At 41.9% G+C, this 20,135-nt stretch overlaps 1 protein-coding gene across 3 annotated transcripts in view; it reads right to left on the bottom strand.

The window, feature by feature from the left end:
• Positions 1 to 19,784, bottom strand: part of aarsd1 (alanyl-tRNA synthetase domain containing 1) — a 29,326-nt gene extending 9,542 nt beyond the window's left edge. The window contains exons 1-6 of one of the 3 annotated variants that reach the window (XM_031893994.1): positions 19,675 to 19,784; positions 14,086 to 14,205; positions 8,999 to 9,127; positions 7,117 to 7,276; positions 5,923 to 5,980; positions 1,464 to 1,620 (exon numbers count right to left, since the gene is read on the bottom strand). In XM_031893994.1, the coding sequence (XP_031749854.1) occupies positions 1,464 to 1,620; positions 5,923 to 5,980; positions 7,117 to 7,276; positions 8,999 to 9,127; positions 14,086 to 14,124 (543 nt within the window). In that variant the 5' untranslated portion in view covers positions 14,125 to 14,205; positions 19,675 to 19,784. The remainder of the gene's footprint in view (positions 1 to 1,463; positions 1,621 to 5,922; positions 5,981 to 7,116; positions 7,277 to 8,998; positions 9,128 to 14,085; positions 14,206 to 19,674) is intronic. The other 2 variants (XM_012971567.3, NM_001142040.1) reach the window with 2 other exon arrangements.
• Positions 19,785 to 20,135: the final 351 nt, after the last annotated feature.

The following is a 20,135-nucleotide window of genomic DNA, read 5'->3' as shown; positions in this document are numbered from 1 at the left end:
TTTCCACGATGTTTCACTGTGGTGATGGTGTTCTTGGGGTGATGGGATGTGTTGGGTTTGCGCCAGACATAGCATCTTCCTTGGTGGCCGAAAAGTTAAATTTTAGACATATGCCTTTTGGCAAACTCAAAATGTGCCTTCTTATTTTTAATGTTAAGTAATGGCTTTTTTTCTAGCCATTCCATAAAGCACAGCTCTATTATGTTATTGTGCTTATTATGTTTATTATTATTGTGTTTATTATGTTTATTATGTTTATGCTTATGTTATTGGCTTATTGTGGTCCTATGTCCAGTCTCTGCTGTGGAACTCTGCAGCTCCTTCAGGGTTACCTTTGGTCTCTGTGCTGCCTCTCTGATTAATGCCCTCCTTGCCCGGTCTGTGAGTTTTGGTGGGCAGCCCTCTTTTGTCAGGTTTGTTGTGGTACCATGTTCTTTCCATTTGAAGATGATGGATTTGATGATGTTCCAGGGAATCCTCAAAGATTTGGATATTTTTTTTTATAACCCAACTCTGACTTGTATTTCTCACCAATGTTGTCCCTGACTTCTTTGGAGAGCTCCTTGGTCTTCATGGTGTTGAAGCCTCTGGGGCCTTTCAGAAAGAGTGTGTTTATACTGACAGATCATGTGACACTTAGATTGCACACAGGTGGACCTATGTTTAAAATGTCATGTTCCAAAAACAGATATTTATCATTGTTAACGGGAGTTAGCGGGGAGAAATCCTTTAACAAATGTAATTTAAATATAAGGGTATTCTTATTAAAGTGTTGATATACATTTAGTTAAAACAGGAGGGGCTCCTGAGAAGGAAAATAAATCATTAATGTTTAAGGTAATCAGAGGTATAATATCTGGTGTGGATCATTAAAGAGGGTCAAAGAAATAGTGTGTAGACCCAACTCAACTTATGTATATAACCCTATATATATATGAATGTAAAAATGTAAAAAAATATTAAAAAAAAAAAAAAAAAAAAAGAAAAATATGACATGTAGGTAAATAGTTAGGACCACTATATGGGGTTCACCTTGACATGGTATGGTGGCTTTACAATTTAATGCTCATAACTCTGTGACTATAAACCTTGCAGGGAGCTGCTAGCTTTTGAAAATTAGGACTGGAGGTAAATAGTTAGGACCACTATTTGAGGTTTACTTTGACATGGTATGATGGATTGCCAATTTTACAATCATAACTTTGTAACTAAAACCCCATGTTTTTGAAAGTATATGCACTTATATATAAATATATATAGATAGTAAATTACTAGTAAAACAGGAGGCCAGGGAATGTGCATGAATCACCTCTCTTTTGTATGCTTGTAGCTAATTTTGTTCGCTACTACTTGTGAAATAGGTTGAGGTTCAATACATAAATAATACTCTAATCCATTTAACACCACATAGCCACTTATCCTGTGGCTGTGAACTTGTATATGATCCATTTCTGCAGACATACCTTATTGAATTCAGGATTGTCCACTGTTATCAGTCTTACATTGACAGGTACATGCTCACGAATCTTTTGATTCACAGTCTTCTCTATAGCTTCTGCCTGCTGTACTGTCACCAATGGTGTATCCAGCTCAATTACACTACGCTGGCGTCCAAGTTCCCTAAAAATTTATAAACAGTGTTGACATCATATTTGCTCAGTAAAAGAAACTGGCTGCAAAAGAAGTCAAAATGCCTCAATAATACAAAAGAAAGTGAGGTTGACAAATAAAAAACCCAAGTCTATCAAGAGAGATGATTTTGATGAAAATTACTAGTGAGGGAATATCAGTTGTTGCAAAATCTGCAACATATACCGCTTATACCAGGACAATGCAATAAAATTACAAATTTAAGAGAAAAGATTTTTGTTACTCACCATTACATTCGTCAAAAGGGGGACACAGGGAACGTTTGTCGTTAAGCTCCACCCTCCAGGAGGCAAGACACTTGATTAACAGATTAAAGGGGCGTGCCAGGTGCAGGTTTTACCCCTTCACTGTACCCAATCCAATCAGTTTGTATCAAAGAAGTATGCAGAACAGGTAAACAGGGGAACTAGGCCCCAACTACTGACCAACATGGTTGCGGAGTTTATAAAACGGACTGGAAGCCCTGTGTCCCCCTATAGACTTGCAGAGAAACAGATTTAGCGGTGAGTAACAAAAATCCTATTTTCTCTGCCGTCTCATTGGGACACAGGGAACGTATGGGGACTTAACAAAGCAGCCCCAGTAACTGCAGGGTGGGATACTATTTTAGTGTGTGGACACATTACTGCACAACAGCGTGCAGAACCTTGTGTCTAATCTGTAGAATTTTGTGAATGTGAATTTTGTCAATCGCCCCTTGTAGTGTGAGCCCGGAGTCTGTCAGGTGATGGCTTGCCCTTGGACAGGTGCAAAGGATGTCTTGGATGCTGCCTGTCCCCGGTGCGGTCCAGAAGGAATCACGAAAAGCGATTGACAGTGACAAAAGGTTTTAGATCTTTCAGTGTATTTTCGAAGGACTCTCACCACATAAAGGCTGTCATCCAGGACGTGGTTCCTTCTCATTTTGGGGTTCCGGACACAGGAATGATACCACGATCTCCTGGTTCACATGGAAGGAGGATATCACTTCGGGTAAAAAGGATGGTATCGTGCGTAATACCGCTTTGTCCTTGTGAAAGATTAGGAATGGAGCAGCACAAGAGAGGGCGCTCAACTCAGATACTCATCTGACTGAAGATATTGCCGTAAGGAATACTGCCTTCCAGGTAACCCAAGTGTCTGAAATGGAGTCCAAGGGTTCGAATGGTGGTTCGAGGAGGGCCTCAAGGACCAGATTGAGATCCCAGGATGGTGTAAGTGGGTGAAAGGGTGGGGCTACATGTGCCACTCCTTGGAGGAAGGTGCGAATCATGTCATTAAGAGCTAGCCGGGATTGAAAGAGGACAGATAATGCCGAGACCTCGGCAATGGCGGAGGGGATTACGTCAGCACACGCCCCTGTCTTGGTGATGCGTGCATGAGTGGGAACACAAGCACCCACCCTGGGAGAAGGCATTTACTGGGGGCAGGAGCAACCAGCAGACGAGAGAGGTGCACTATTCTGCTTCACTGCCCAGACCATCTGCTTTGCACTGGGGCGCAGGGACTGTCTGGGTGGTCTGTACAGTCCCCTCTGGGAGAGGTGTTGCCCCCCGGTGGGCTTCCCGTGTAGGGGGTTAACCCTCTAGGTGACAAGAAGCCGTGCGCCTGGTATCACCCCGAGTGTCAGCACTAGGCCCTGAACAAGCAGTCATGGAAAGTCTCACTTCTCACTAGAGACCTGATCGTCCATCCGCCTGGTAGCAGGGCACTTGGAAACTGATTGGGTACAGTGAAGGGGCATCTGGCAGACCCCTTTAATCTATTAATCTGCCTCCTAGAGGGTGTTGCTTAACCCCATACGTTCCCTGTGTCCCCCTGAGACGGCAGAGAAACCCTAATACAGTCACACCCAATTTCTTCTGACTACCTTTTATTTGTGATTGATAGCAGCTGCCCTTTAAAGGAAACTATAGCCCCAAACAATCTTGGTCTCTACAAAAATATGTTGCATAAACAAGCTCATATGTAAAACCCTGCTTCATCTAAATAAAACATTTTTATAAAGATATACTTATTTAGTAGTATGTGCTATTGGGTAAAAAGGGAGATGGGGATTGATCAATGCACATTTCTTGGTCCCCGGTTTTATAAGTAAATCTTTATAAGTTAATATCCATGATCCATGTATTTCCAAAAAACAGGGGTTTTTTTTGTTACAAACTTATGATCATAAGACTTGTAAGCCACCATAACATGTCAAGGTAAACCCCATATGGTGGTCCTAACTATTTACCACTGGTCATATTTTTCAAAAGCTGGCACTTCCCTGCATAGTAGTATTTCTTGGGATAAGTCTCCAGACCTGAGCATTGGTTTCAGTCACAGGGCTTAGTCCACCCCCACACCTTTAGCTTTTACAGAGAGAGATTGCCAAGACCACAGCATTGATTCTACAGGCTTAATTCTTCCCCTGCTTGCGGTGTGTAAAGGAGAAGACTGCCCAGTGTCCAACACCCATTTTTTAAAGGCATAAGACCACCATTAGGACCTCCATATGGGGTTTACCTTGATGTTGTATGGTGGCTTACCAATCTTATCATCATAATTTTGTAACCAAAATACCCTGTTTCTTGAAAATGTGCATTGATTAATCCCCCTCTCTCTTTTGTATGTGTGTAACTAATTGGGCCAGATCAGTCGCACTTACAGTGTATTTGTATATTTTATTTAGCCTTGGAGTGCTCCCACAAATCCCTTTTCTGTATAATAAAGACTATCTGCTGGTTAAGTATTTATTCTGGGGGTATAGTCTTCCTTTAATAAAACCTAGAACCTTCATTGCACCATGTTTTTTTCAAAACACATCAGTTAATAAAACTTCTCCAGCAGAACCCTCCATTTTTTTATATTTCATTTTGAAATTTCACTTGGGGCTAGCCATATTCTTCGTTTCCCAGGGTGCCACAGCCATGTGACCTGCGCTCTGATAAACTTCAATCACACTTTACTGCTGAGCTACAAGTTGGAGTGATATCCCCCCAACAGCAGCTCCCAGTCAGTATCAGAATAGCACTCAATAGTAAGAAATCCAAGTCTGGCTTGGGACATGGGAGTAGGCAAAACAATAGGCTATGTCAGTGCTGTCCAACTTCTACGGTGCCGAGGGCCGGAATTTCTCTAGCATACATGGTGGAGGGCCGCTAATGGAAGCCAGTTTTGACCACTCCCCTTTTTGAAACCACACCCACTTCAAAACCACACCTATTTTATCACAATGGTGGTAGCACAGCAAAATCCCAAATGTTTGGTCCTTACTGTGGGGATATCAACCATCATTCATATGTGAAAGAATTATGTCATATTAAGATATACCCTTAAATTCCATATGCCTCCTCCTCCCCTGTGGATAGCAGAGCAACCCCCAGTACATAATTACACACCTTAGGGACCATTTAATGGCTATTTCCAACTGCTAACAAACTCCCACAACAAACCCATGCCAGGTTCACCTCCCACAAGCAGCATAGGGCAGGCAGAGTATGGCACACACAGGCAGCACTCTGCCTGTCCTATGCTGTCTGTGTGTGCCATACTCTGCCTGTCCTACCCTGCCTGTGTGTGCCATACTCTGCCTTCCCTAAGCTGCCTCTGTGTGCCATACTCTGCCTGCCTACCCTGCCTGTGTGTGCCATACTCTGCCTGCCCTACCCTTCCTGTGTGTGCCATTCCCTCCCTGACCTATGCTGCCTGTGTGTGCCATACTCTACCTGCCCTATGCTGGCTGTATGTGCCATACTCTGCCTGTCCTACCCTTCCTGTGTGTGCCATTCCCTCCCTGACCTATGCTGCCTGTGTGTGCCATACTCTACCTGCCCTATGTTGGCTGTATGTGCCATATTCTGCCTACAGTACCTATGTCTGAGGTGTGAAGAAGTGAACAATGGGAGTGATTACAGTCTGAGCCTGAGGTGTGAACACTGCAGGGGGTGAAAAATGCAGGTATTAAAAGGTGTGAAAAACACAGGGGATTATATATTTAAACAATACAGAGGGATTACAGCCTGAATCTGAGGTGAGAACCATGCAGGGGGCCAGTTAATCTCAGTACTGATACCATTTAATGCTTACACAAAGGTAAGCCATCAAAGCAGCCAGACATGTGGGGGGCCACACAGAGGGGGGTCGCGGGCCGCATGCGGCCCGCGGGCCGCCAGTTGGACAGCACTGGGCTATGTAATGTAAGATGTGGGGAACTGTATGTTTTATGAACCTACCCCATGCAGCTAGTGGAAGTATGCGTTTTATTAATAATTTGCCACAAACAGAATAAAATCTATACTCTTTACTTACCAGGAGGTTGTTTTGAATCCATACAAAGAGTCTGCAAAGGCTGTTACCAGGTGTTGGCCTAAGAAAAGCAGGAAGCATGCAGTAAGATATTCATCAAATCCCAATTTTTTCCTCGCAGTCACCTTCCCCACTCTCCCATGTAATTTCTAGCACAGTGCTAATTTACAAAGTTATAACTGACATTTAGTTGTAGAATGAAGTTATTGAAAACAACCACGTATGTTTTGTATGGTATGGCCCACACAGAAGAAACTACAATGACATATACAAACACACAAATACAAGACACAAATATTAGGGATTAAAAAGAAAAGGAGAGAGGGCACCAAGGAAAACTCGCCTAGTGTATCACCAATAGTATAATTGCAAGGTTTCAAAAACCTGTTACAATTAGCAGGCGATGTGAGTAAAATGTATCAGGTAAGGCTGATGCCACACGTGGCGTTTTTCCGCTGCGTTTTTTTCTCAGCCTAAAAACGCCGCACAACCCACACAGCCCCTGACTATGGCGTTTTTCAGCCTAGTACTGGTGACGTAAGCAACTCCCGTTTCCAAGGTGCTAATAGTGCGAAATAGCAAAAAACGCAGCGTATTTCCGCTAGGTCTGGCAGCTGCCTTTGTGTATACATAGGAATAGCTTGCTTGGCAAATACTGGCGTATTTCGGCCAACGCTTGAAAAATCCGTGCTAAGGCGTTTTCTAGCGTATTTCTGCATTGTGTGGTTTGCTTCGTGTCTTTTCAAGTTATTTCTATGGATGATGATATCAGGCGTTTTTCAGCCGCCGAGAGAATTAGAAAATACGCAGCAGAAAAACGCTGCTAAAAATCATTAAAATAATAAATAAACCAAAAGCATTATTAAATAAACCCAAAGGGTTTGTTTTGCTACCAATAGGTATTCATTCAACTTAATTACCCTCAAATACAAGGTATTGTTTTATTATTATAGAGAAAAATTAAATTTTTAGGCATTCCAGTTTGAAATTTCAGCAGCTATCTGGTTGCTAGGGTTTTGTTTACCCTGGCAACAAGGGAGTGGTTTAAATTAGAGACTGGTATATGAATAGGAGAGGATCTGAAAAGAAACATAAATAATACAAAGTAAGAATAATAATAAAATTGTAGCCTCACAGAGCAATAGTTTGCGCACACACATACGCATACCATATATTATGGTAATCTGCTGGGATCACCTGAATGCTGCTGCATATGGTCAAACCTCCTGTTCCAGTCTACTTTCACCAGCACTCCAGCCCCAGGTTCAAAAGGTGATGGCACAAAATGCACAGCATCAGGCCCTTGACGGGTTACTCTAAGCACAGGTACCTCATGAATAAAGCCTCTGTCATCTGGCTGCAGGAAACAAAACAAAAAAAAAAATGAACACATACAAAACTATAGTTGGAGTAGTCTGTAGGACTGATCTTTTTGACAAACATGCTCCTTTTAGAAGAACATGGTTTAAAATGTTTTTATAGAGAAATATATACCCTATATTGTAAAATATAAGGCAATTATAAGTTGTAGAGGAATTCTATGACCATATAAAGGCACAAAGCCAAAGTGAGGCCAAGGTGGCTTCTAATATCCTTATATTTTACAACAGGGAGTATTTTATTTTTTTTAAATGCATAAGTTTTATTGAGTAAAATGTAAAAGGAATCCACCGGAGAGCTCACATCTGTGCAAACAAGTGTGAACTTTATAAGAGATGCATAGCACATCTCTAATAAAGTTCACACTTGTTTGCACAGACATGAGCTTTCCGGTGGTTTCCTTTTACATTTTGATCCATTATTTTGGAGGTGGCGACCCCATACCACTGTGTAGAGACTATTATATAACACTTGATTGCAGTAGTCCCTGTGGATAATTTTGGAATGATTTTGGACTAAATCATTTTGGACTAAAACTGAAGAGTTTTAGAAGCTTTCTCTGTTTGCTTAAAGGGGAAGGAAAGGCTAAGTCACTTGGGGGTGCTAAAATGTTAAGCACCCCCAAGTGACTTGAATCGCTTACCTCGTACCCTGGGCTGGTGCCCCTATTAGGAGAAAACCACACCAGCCCGGGGCACCTGGGGCGATTCGCTTCCTCCTTCCGCCTTCCTTTCCCCTAGACTCCGAGTCCGGCGCATGCGCAGTAGAGAGAAAAAGCCGACTTCTCTGTTAAAGTTCGGCTTTTCACTCTACTGCGAATGTGCGCGCAGCGAGAGAGGAAGGAGGAAGCGATCGCTGCTACCCCGGGCTGGTGCTGTTTTCTCCATACAGGGGCACCAGCCCGGGGTAGAAGGATCTAAGTCACTTGGGGGTACCAAACATTTTGGCACCCCCAAGTGACTTAGCCTTTCCTTCTTCTTTAAGATAGCAGCTGCCATTTTAAGTAGCTTTCTTCCTGCTCCAGCTCTAGCCTTTATAGCTGAGATCACACATTCCTAAAAGAGGGGGGAGGGAGTTCTTAGCATTCTGGTGAGAGAGGGAGCAGGAGAAAGGAGAGAGGCAAGAACTGCACAGACTCTGGCCCCAGGAATTAAGGATGTTTCTGAGAGAGGAAGTCAGACACTGGAACATCATGTTTACAAAAAAAAAAACAAGAAATCCTGTGTTTAATTTTTACAGCATTACTGTAAGTGCTTATGGCTGTATTTACATAGACCTTTCTGATAAAGCTTACTTAGTTTTTACCTTTCCTTCCCCTTTAAAGCCGCATGGCCATCACTTCTTGACCAGGTAGTAGCTCCAGGGTTCCCTCAGCATCCTGTGTCAATAGACACAGCGCACTTGAAGGTAAGAATCATGTGCATATGTCATTTGCACATTGGCCACCGGAACCGATGCCAGGTAAATACTCAGCGCAACTGCGACTGACTAACGGCAATCACAAATGAAGTTGTATTGATTTTAGCGAAACAGAAACAATTATGCCATGCACAGCAAGCAAGAGTCAGATGCAGCACAACAGCATCAGATTCAAAAACGGAGTGCATGACTATCTTGAAAATGCACTTTTCTCTCTGCGTCATGGTAAGCAAATGCACCCCATTGCCTTTTAAAAAAAATCATACAGGTTTTGTTTTACCTGGCCTCCCCCTTCAGGGAAAAGTACAGTGTCTTTCAATAAAATATTAAACCCAGACACAGTGCTTTTCTTGCCTTCATTTTCCACTTTCAACTGGGCAGGATGGCAGGACACCACTTCTGTCAGCAGCTGTCAGTAAGGAAAACAAAAAGATTAGCATAAGAAAGGAAAACTGTTTCAATCACATTTTTCAGCACATTTAGGGCTCTGGAACATGGGGTGTATTTGTCATCCAGAAGAAGCACCTGAAACAACTTTGTCACCATTTATTATGCAACAAAATTTTTAGAGTTTTGGAGTTGAAGCATGCCTGTGATAAGGGGTGATAGATGGTTTCCTTTACAGACACTAACAAACAGTACAGGCAGTTTCAGGTTCCTCATAAGGCCATCAGCCTTACCTGAGTATGTAAGGTTATTAATTGTATTAAAGGGTATATAGATTCACCAGAGGAAAGACCATGTGTGCCCTTTTGCCTCTTGGCTACCATACTATGCTTGGGCTGAATTACAGGACAGGGGGAATCGAGTTGAACCGCTTATGAGTAGTACTTCACTGTGACACAAGACATGGCACCAGTAGAAAGGAACAGTGACAATCCTACTGACAAAACTACATGTTTATATTTGACTTTTTAGGCGGTGCAATCATTTTTCTGTCATTTGAATAGCCTATTTTGGGAATTGATTTTTATATATATATATATAATCAAACTCAACAGTAGAAAGCACTCACAGCTATAGCGTCAATCAAGTCAGTGATTTATTTCAGCATACCATCTACGCGTTTCGATCACCACTGATGACGATCCTGTGGTGATCGGAACGCGTAGATGGTATGCTGAAATAAATCACTGACTTGATTGACGCTATAGCTGTGAGTGCTTTCTACTGTTGAGTTTGATGCATTATTTTTGTCAGCACCCAGCCATTGCCCCGATATTGGTGAGTGCCGATTTTTTACAAGACTATATATATATATATATATATATATATATATATATATACACACACACACAAAGGATGGCACACCGCTACATAACATACCTCGGGTGCTCGGTAACTCCGGGATTTCTTGTGAAAAATCAAAACATATATTCAAAGTAGCATAAACAGCTGGCTGTTTATGTGCTACTTTGAATATATGTTTTGATTTTTCACAAGAAATCCCAGAGTTGCTGGTCTTTTTTATACTAATATATATATTATATATATACACAGTGGCTTGCAAAAGTATTCGGCCCCCTTGAACTTTTCCACATTTTCTCACATTACAGCCACAAACATGAATCAATTTTATTGGAATTCCACGTGAAAGACCAATACAAAGTGGTGTACACGTGAGAAGTGGAACGAAAATCATACATGATTCCAAACATTTTTTACAAATAAATAACTGCAAAGTGGGGTGTGCGTAATTATTCAGCCCCCTGAGTCAATACTTTGTAGAACCACCTTTTGCTGCAATTACAGCTGCCAGTCTTTTAGGGTATGTCTCTACCAGCTTTGCACATCTAGAGACTGAAATCCTTGCCCATTCTTCTTTGCAAAACAGCTCCAGCTCAGTCAGATTAGATGGACAGCGTTTGTGAAAAGCAGTTTTCAGATCTTTCAGATTCTCGATTGGATTTAGATCTGGACTTTGACTGGGCCATTCTAACACATGGATATGTTTTGTTTTAAACCAGTGCTGTCCAACTGGCGGCCCGCGGGCCGCGGGCCCCCCACCTGTCTGGCTGCTTTGATGGCTTACCTTTGAGTAAGCATTAAATGGTATCAGTACTGAGATTAACTGGCCCCCTGCATGGTTCTCACCTCAGATTCAGGCTGTAATCCCTCTGTATTGTTTAAAAATGTAATCCCCTGTGTTTTCACACCTTTTAATACCTACATTGTTCACCCCCTGCAGTGTTCACACCTTAGGCTCAGACTGTAATCGCTCTCATTGTTCATTTCTTCACACCTCAGACATAGGTACTGTAGGCAGAGTATGGCACATACAGCCAGCATAGGGCAGGTAGAGTATGGCACACACAGGCAGCATAGGTCAGGGAGGGTATGGCACACACAGGCAGCATAGTGCAGGCAGAGTATGGCACACAGAGGCAGCATAGAGAAGGCAGAGTATGGCACACACAGGCAGGGTAGGACAGGCAGAGTATGGCACACACAGACAGCATAGGACAGGCAGAGTGCTGCCTGTGTGTGCCATACTCTGCTTGCCCTATGCTGCTTGTGGGAGGTGAACCTGGCAGGGGTTTGTTGTGGGAGTTTGTTAGCAGTTGGAAATAGCCATTAAATGGTCCCTAAGGTGTGTACTTGGGGTTGCTCTGCTATCCACAGGGGGGGAGGAGGCATATGGAATTTAAGGGTATATCTTAATATGACATAATTCTTTCACATATGAATGATGGTTGATATCTCCACAGTAAGGACCAAGCATTTGGGATTTTGCTGTGCTACCACCATTGTGATAAAATAGGTGTGGTTTGAAGTGGGTGTGGTTTCAAAAAGGGGAGTGGTCAAAACTGGCTTCCATTAGCGGCCCTCCACCATGTATGCTAGAGAAATTCCGGCCCTCAGCACCGTAGAAGTTGGACAGCACTGTTTTAAACCATTCCATTGTTGCCCTGGCTTTATGTTTAGGGTCGTTGTCCTGCTGGAAGGTGAACCTCCGCCCCAGTCTCAAGTCTTTTGCAGACTCCAAGAGGTTTTCTTCCAAGATTGCCCTGTATTTGGCTCCATCCATCTTCCCATCAACTCTGACCAGCTTCCCTGTCCCTGCTGAAGAGAAGCACCCCCAGAGCATGATGCTGCCACCACCATATTTGACAGTGGGGATGGTGTGTTCAGAGTGATGTGCGGTGTTAGTTTTCCGCCACACATAGCGTTTTGCATTTTGGCCAAAAAGTTCCATTTTGGTCTCATCTGACCAGAGCACCTTCTTCCACATGTTTGCTGTGTCCCCCACATGGCTTGTGGCAAACTGCAAATGGGACTTCTTATGGTTTTCTGTTAACAATGGCTTTCTTCTTGCCACCCTTCCATAAAGGCCAACTTTGTGCAGTGCACGACTAATAGTTGTCCTATGGACAGATTCCCCCACTCTGCAGCTCATCCAGAGTCACCATGGGCCTCTTGGCTGCATTTCTGATCAGCGCTCTCCTTGTTCGGCCTGTGAGTTTAGGTGGACGGCCTTGTCTTGGTAGGTTTACAGTTGTGCAATACTCCTTCCATTTCTGAATGATTGCTTGAACAGTGCTCCGTGGGATGTTCAAGGCTTTGGAAATCTTTTTGTAGCCTAAGCCTGCTTTAAATTTCTTAATAACGTTATCCCTGACCTGTCTGGTGTGTACTTTGGACTTCATGGTGTTGTTGCTCCCAATATTCTCTTAGACAACCTCTGAGGCCATCACAGAGCAGCTGCATTTGTACTGACATTAGATTACACACAGGTGCACTCTATTTAGTCATTAGCACTCATCAGGCAATGTCTATGGGCAACTGACTGCACTCAGACCAAAGGGGGCTGAATAATTACGCACACCCCAATTTGTAGTTATTTATTTGTAAAAAATGTTTGGAATCATGTATGATTTTCGTTCCACTTCTCACGTGTACACCACTTTGTATTGGTCTTTCACATGGAATTCCAATAAAATTGATTCATGTTTGTGGCTGTAATGTGACAAAATGTGGAAAAGTTCAAGGGGGCCGAATACTTTTGCAAGCCACTGTATATATATATATATATATATATACACACACAAAGGATGGCACACCGCTACATAACATACCTCGGGTGCTCGGTAAAGGGTTCCAATAGTATAAAAAAGACCAGCAACTTCGGGATTTCTTGTGAAAAATCAAAACATATATTCAAAGTAGCATAAACAGCTGGCTGTTTATGCTACTTTGAATATATGTTTTGATTTTTCACAAGAAATCCCGGAGTTGCTGGTCTTTTTTATACTATATATATATATATATATATATATATATATTCTTGTGAAAAATCAAAACATATATTCAAAGTAGCATAAACAGCTGGCTGTTTATGCTACTTTGAATATATGTTTTGATTTTTCACAAGAAATCCCGGAGTTGCTGGTCTTTTTTATACTATATATGTATATATATATATGTGTGTATATATATATATATATATATATATATATATATATATATATAGTAGGTGAAAATGGATCGCATCAAGTTTGAGAAAGGCTACTGCTGTAGCCGAAACGTCAGTTTTTTGCTTTTCACCCAAATAAAATTCATATTTTTTCTATAAGTCCTGTGTGATGCGATCCATTTTCACCTACTATCTACGCTAATGAGGACTGCACCCAGGCAATCAGTAACCATCTATTTCGTGAGTGCTGTACATTTTGAACTGTATATATATATAACAACTCAAAATACAATACTGGCAATCACGTATGACTCGCAAATCCGCCTGGGTGCAGTCTTCAAAGTGTAAACAAGACAAGGAGAAAAAGAAGCCGCTCTCTCAGGACTTAGGTGCAAAAAATAAAAAGTATTTATTGTGTAGACGAGTTTATGCACAATGAATAAGGCATATATGTTCTTTATTATGTTAATGAGTATTTCACACGCGATGTGTATTGGGTTACACGAAACCGTGACGTCACACCCCCAGTTTCTGTTTGTATTTTCCCGCCAGTCTTTGTATTTAACTTTGAGAAAGGCTGAGGTGTTCAGCCGAAACGTCAGTTCGTCTACACAATAAATACTTTTTATTTTTTGCACCTAAGTCCTGAGAGAGCGGCTTCTTTTTCTCCTTGTCTTATATATATATATATATATATATATATATATATATATATATATAACCTATTATGCCTATATATTAGATTTTAAAAAATACACACAGACTCACGTTGCGTGTGACTTCACACTCATGCTGCATGTGACGTCACTCCCACAGGGTAACGTTGTATTTAGGTCCAGTAGTGCCTAGGGTGGCACTGGACCTAAATACAGCACTGAATATTGGAGAGAAAGGAGGGAAGTTGTTTCTATAAAGCTTGTATTGCTACTGTACATTTAAAGTCAGACACATACCTCAGTGGCATAACAATCTCTCTGACAGTAGAAAGCCATTTTTTAATAATCTCCTCTATTGTACCAAATCCTCTGATTCACCTGGATACAGAATAAACAGTCACAACTGTTTCTTTACACCTAGAATAAAAATATTACTTTTGATTATTCATTTATATAGCACATATTGGGCCCGATTCACTAAAGTGCGATAAAAATTATCGCACGCTTTTTTGCGTTAAATTTGTTGCGATAATTAGCTCGCGATTCACCATTGTATTATTGCATGCGATAAGTCGCCATATCGCATGCGTTATTTGTCGCGCGACCGCATGCGCTAGTTTTAACGCATGCGATAATTTCCACGCTGAAAAGAATACGATCGCATGATTCACTATAACTTTGGCGCGCTAAATATCGCATTTGGCTATGCGAAAATTAACTCCTACTACAGGCAGGCGAAAAATTATAGAAAAGTACAGTAAATGAGTTTTTGGCAATAAAATATGGACTTACAGTGTTATTTATTCAAGTATGTGTCTTTTTACTCAATTTCACTAAAGTCTTGGCATGTATGGAATTTCGCTACTAATATACAGTACTATAGCGGTGAAAATGTTGTCGCCAAAATATACAGTACTATAGCGGTGAATATTTTGTCGCGATAATATACTGTACTGTAGCGGTGAATATTTTGTCGCTCAAAATACATTACTATGTATATTTTGGCAATTTTTTATTTTTTGTCGCGATTTTGTAATCTCGCGACTTGCGGACATTTTGTGGCGATTTTGTAATCTCGTGACATGTGCTTGGGGCCATTTTGTGTCATTGAGCCTGCAGCCACACTACAGAGAGGACCATGCCTGGGGTTTCTGATCTGCTACCAGGGGAGAGGCGCTATATTATCAGCGTGCTCCTGCGTTCAGGATATGATGACCCGCCGCTGGGGGACTTAGGGGTCCACGAGAGGAAGAGGGCAATCCTGGGCGAGCTAAGAGAGGGTTTGCTCGCCGGGTTTGCCCTTGATGTGGACCCCCGCCAGCTCCAGCGTCTGTGGTCCGACCTGAAGCGCAGGAGTCCAGAACTGGTTGCTGAAATTGCGGAAGGTAATTATTGTACTTTATTATGCTTTTACAGTATACGTTCAGTAAAAGATTTAGCAAGTAATTTGAACTAAAGGTACAAATGTAAGAAATGTCAGGGATGATGAAAGTAACATAGTAACATAGTAAGTTGGGTTGAAAAAAGACATACGTCCATCACGTTCAACCATAATGCCAGTGAGGAACTGAAATGTTGGTCACAATAAACCTCTGAATATTATTTCACATCTTTGTGACTCCTTGTGAAAATCCTGTGTGTGCCGTCACCCCATGCCTGTCTAGATTTTGTTTTGCCACAGGCACCCAGGTATTATTGTTCCTTATGGTGTGCAGCTTCCCAGCACTTCGTATTGTATATATATATATACTAGGAATGATTCTATTTTGGACCTGGTAATATCTAATAATACTGAACTTATCTCTAACATTTGTGTGGGTGAGCATTTGGGGAACAGTGATCACAATATGGTCTCCTTTGAGATAATGCTACAGAGACAGCGCTATAAGGGAGTAACTAAAACGCTCAATTTTAGACGTGCAGACTTTGCCAGTATAAGGGCATCTCTGCAATTTGTCAACTGGGTAGGGCTTTTCATGGGGTTAGACACAGAAGGAAAATGGAACATCTTTAAAACATTGCTTTGCAGGTATACACAACAGTATATTCCCCTTGTTAGCAAGGAGAGGAATCGCAAAGCAAAACCTTTATGGCTGAATAAAACAGTTAGGGTCGAGGTTGGTAATAAAAAACGTGCTTTTAAAGCATTCAAGTTAGCTGGGACAGCAGAAACTTTCATCAGGTACAAGGAAGCAAATAAAGCATGCAAAAAAGCTATCAGGCAAGCTAAAATAGAGATGGAAAGGGATATTGCAGCTAGGAGTAAAAATAATCCAAAATTATTTTTTAATTATGTGAATAGTAAAAAAATGAAGCAAGAAGGGGTGGGAACTTTATTATCACGGGGGGGTACGTTGGTTGATGAGAACGGGGAAAAAGCAGAAATTTTGAACTCTTATTTTTCATCTGTCTATACATCTGAGGAGCCACCTAATGAAGGCTTCCCTTTTAATATACCCAGTGCTAGTAATTTAGCTACTGACGCGTGGGTCACTCAGGAGGAAATTCAAAAGAGACTTGAACATGTAAAGGTAAACAAAGGTCCAGGACCGGATGGGATTCATCCCAGGGTATTAAATGAGCTGAGCGCTGTGATTGCCAAGCCTCTTCACATAATTTTTCAGGATTCGTTGAGGTTTGGCATGGTGCCGAGAGACTGGCAAATTGCTAATGTGGTGCCGTTATTTAAAAAGGGATCTCGTTCTCAGCCTGAAAACTATAGGCCTGTTAGTCTGACATCAGTAGTAGGAAAGCTTCTGGAAGGGGTAATAAGGGATAGGATAGTTGAATACATTGCAGTTCACAATACTATTAGTTTGTGCCAGCATGGTTTTATGCGTAACAGATCTTGCCAGACTAATTTAGTTGCCTTTTATGAGGAGGTGAGCAGGAACCTTGATGCTGGAATGGCAGTTGATGTCATCTACTTAGATTTTGCTAAAGCCTTTGATACAGTACCTCACAGAAGATTAATGATCAAATTGAGGAATATTGGCCTAGAACATAATATTTGTAATTGGATAGAGAACTGGCTGAAGGATAGAGTACAAAGAGTGGTGGTAAATGGAACATTTTCTAATTGGGCCAGTGTGGTTAGTGGAGTACCACAGGGGTCAGTCCTTGGTCCTTTGCTTTTTAACTTGTTTATTAATGACCTGGAGGTGGGCATAGAGAGTACTGTTTCTATTTTTGCTGATGACACTAAATTGTGCAAAACTAAAAGTTCCATGCAGGATGATGACAAAATTGGAAAACTGGGCAGCAAACTGGAAAATGAGGTTCAATGTTGACAAGTGCAAAGTTATGCACTTTGGTAGAAATAATATAAACGCAAACTATCTACTGAATGGTAGTGTGTTGGGGGTATCCTTAATGGAGAAGGATCTAGGGGTTTTTGTAGATCAAAGTTGTCTGTTGTAGTTGTCTAATTCCAGGCAGTGTCATTCTGTGGCTACTACAGCAAATAAAGTGCTGTCTTGTATAAAAAAGGGCATTGACTCAAGGGATGAGAACATATTTTTGCCTCTTTTTAGGTCCCTGGTAAGGCCTCACCTTGAGTATGCGGTGCAGTTTTGGGCTCCAGTCCTTAAGAAGGATATTAATGAGCTAGAGAGAGTGCAGAGACGTGCAACTAAACTGGTAAAGGGGATGGAAGATTTAAGCTATGAGGTTAGACTGTCGAGGTTGGGGTTGTTTTCTCTGGAAAAGAGGCGCTTGCGAGGGGACATGATTACTCTGTACAAGTACATTAGAGGAGATTATAGGCAGTTGGCGGATGTTTGTTTTTATGGGAAAAAAGATCAGCGCACCAGAGGTCACCCCTATAGATTAGAGGAACAGAGCTTCCATTTGAAGCAGCGTAGGTGGTTTTTCAAGGTGAGGGCAGTGAGGCTGTGGAATGCCCTTCCTAGTGATGTGGTAATGGCAGACTCTGTTAATGCCTTTAAGAGGGGCCTGGATGAGTTTTTGAACAAGCAGAATATCCAAGGCTATTGTGATACTAATATCTACAGTTAGTATTACTGGTTGTATATATAGTTTGTATGTGAGTGTATAGATTGGTTAGTATAGGTTGTGTGCTGGGTTTACTCGGATGGGTTGAACTTGATGGACAATGGTCTTTTTTCAACCCTATGTAACTATGTAACTATATATATATATATATATATATATATATACACACACATCTATTTTCAAATACATATGCATAAATAATTTTAAAGCAGGGGGGAAGCAGCAGGGAGCGGCCCATAGTATGAGTCATTTGAGGAAGGGCCACGAATGTTTTAGGGGGCCCTGGCTAACAATGTCTGTGTGTCCTTTGTTTTGATGTGAGGGTTCACAGGGGGAGGGGCCATTGGGGGCGTGGGAGGAGGGGGGCCCAAAAAATGTTGTTGTGAGGGGCCCTGTTATTTATGATGGTGTATGAATGTATATATATATATATATATATGTATAATATATTACACAAAATAACATCTTGCAATACTTTCTCACAGAACTTCAGCTGGCGCCTCCTCCCCAGGCCCAACCCCAGGCCCTCCAGGCTCATGTGGCACAGCAGGCTCTAACGGCCCCCGAGGCCCGACCTCCTCCGGCCCCCGAGGCCCGACCTGCGGCCCCCAAGGCCCATCCACCGGCCCCTGAGGCCCAAGGACCAGCGGCCCCTGAGGCCCAAGGACCAGCGGCCCCTGAGGCCCGACTACTGGCCCCTGAGGCCCAAGGACCAGCGGCCCCTGAGGCCCAAGGACAAGTGGCCCCTGAGGCCCAACTATTGGCCCCTGAGGCCCAAGGACCAGCGGCCCCTGAGGCCCAAGGACAAATGTTTGCAAATATTCTGGCAACAATTTTGTCTTTAGCCCATTTTGCTGAATAGTAAAACTTGCGTTAATTAGTACGTAGCGTATTTTCTGGCGAGTGTGATAACTGCCAATCCAATGTTTTGTTGCCAAAATAATTGCAATATTATATTTGTCCCCGTTTAATAAAGTGCCCATAACATATTTGCCATTTATTCTGTGTCTAAAATCTCCCACTTAATTTAAGCCACTTTAGCAAACGGACCCCTAAGTATTTGGCTAAATATTGTTAAATGCCCCCCCATTTTATTATCTGTAGCACTTTTTTTTTCTTACTTGTATTTTTATTGTTTTTTGGGGTTTTTTTTTTGCAAATAAACATTTATACAGCACTCTGTGCTCTCCCAGGGCAAAATGTCGCCAGTTTTATGCTGCCGATTGTCGCGTAATGTCGCGACAATTAGCGTATGTGGAAAATACTGCTTGCTATTTATCGCGACAAAAATATTGCATGAAATACCGCGCGTAAAAAAGCCCGAGTATGCTTATAGTGAATCGTGCGAAAAGTCGCGACAATTAAGACGCGATAACATTTTTAACGCACGCTAAAAATAGCGCACGTTTTATCGCACTTTAGTGAATTGGGCCCATTATATGGTAAAATTAGAGCAATGTGAACTACTGAACTAAAGCTCTCAGCAGCTTAGACTAGCTGGAGAATTCCCAGTTACTAAAAAGTTTGGCATAAACGTGACATGTTATCTGTCTATGATTTATGTTCTCTTGCACTTGTTTAGCTAAGAGATGTTCATGTTTCTCCACTTTTTACTTGCTTCCCTCAACGCCAAGCTTTTTTTCTCAGCTCTTTTTCTGTTAGCAGTGTTGGTCCATTACACTGTTAATGGAAAGCACCCTGGATATTGCACACACAGCAGTCTCAGGTCAGGTCTGTCACTTCTCTGTGCGTATCCACAAGGTCTCTTTCCTATAAATGGGACCTATGGTGTCACCCTTACCTCCCTGTATTATATGGCCTTTTCTAGAAATGTATAGTGCCCCAGAATAAACGGTCAAAATCACATTTTACCTCGTTAAAATGTTGTGACATCAGAGCTGCCGTCAGATGCATTCCATTCAGTTCCTAAACTACAATGAGGTCTGAGCATGTCCTTGCATTCTCTCACAGGAAGTGGTCAAATCTGTGAGTGACATTCCATTCTGTGCAATAGCAGCACAAGTCCCACCCCCTGCTTTTCTCAGCTCTTATCCTGAACAGACTGTGTATGTCAGTGTTCCTGCTCATGGTGATTAATTGAGCTGGTGCTTATGACTGAATTTGTTTCCTCAGTTGTAGCTATTAGAGCTGATTCTCAGCACTTTTATTTGCATATCTTCTGCTTTGTATAACAGCTGACTGTAGGACATGCCCTTTTATTAAAACACTATGGGGCACATTCATGAAAAAGTGAGTTTGAATCCTGAATGGGATAAATTCAGATTGGTTACGATAATTTTTGAAATATCACGAATATGCTTACGAAAAAATTG

The sequence above is a fragment of the Xenopus tropicalis genome, chromosome 10, assembly GCF_000004195.4.
Source record: "Xenopus tropicalis strain Nigerian chromosome 10, UCB_Xtro_10.0, whole genome shotgun sequence".
Lineage (NCBI taxonomy): Eukaryota > Metazoa > Chordata > Amphibia > Anura > Pipidae > Xenopus > Xenopus tropicalis.
Note: the sequence above shows the minus strand (reverse complement) of the source record. Positions and strands in the feature narration are given on the sequence as shown.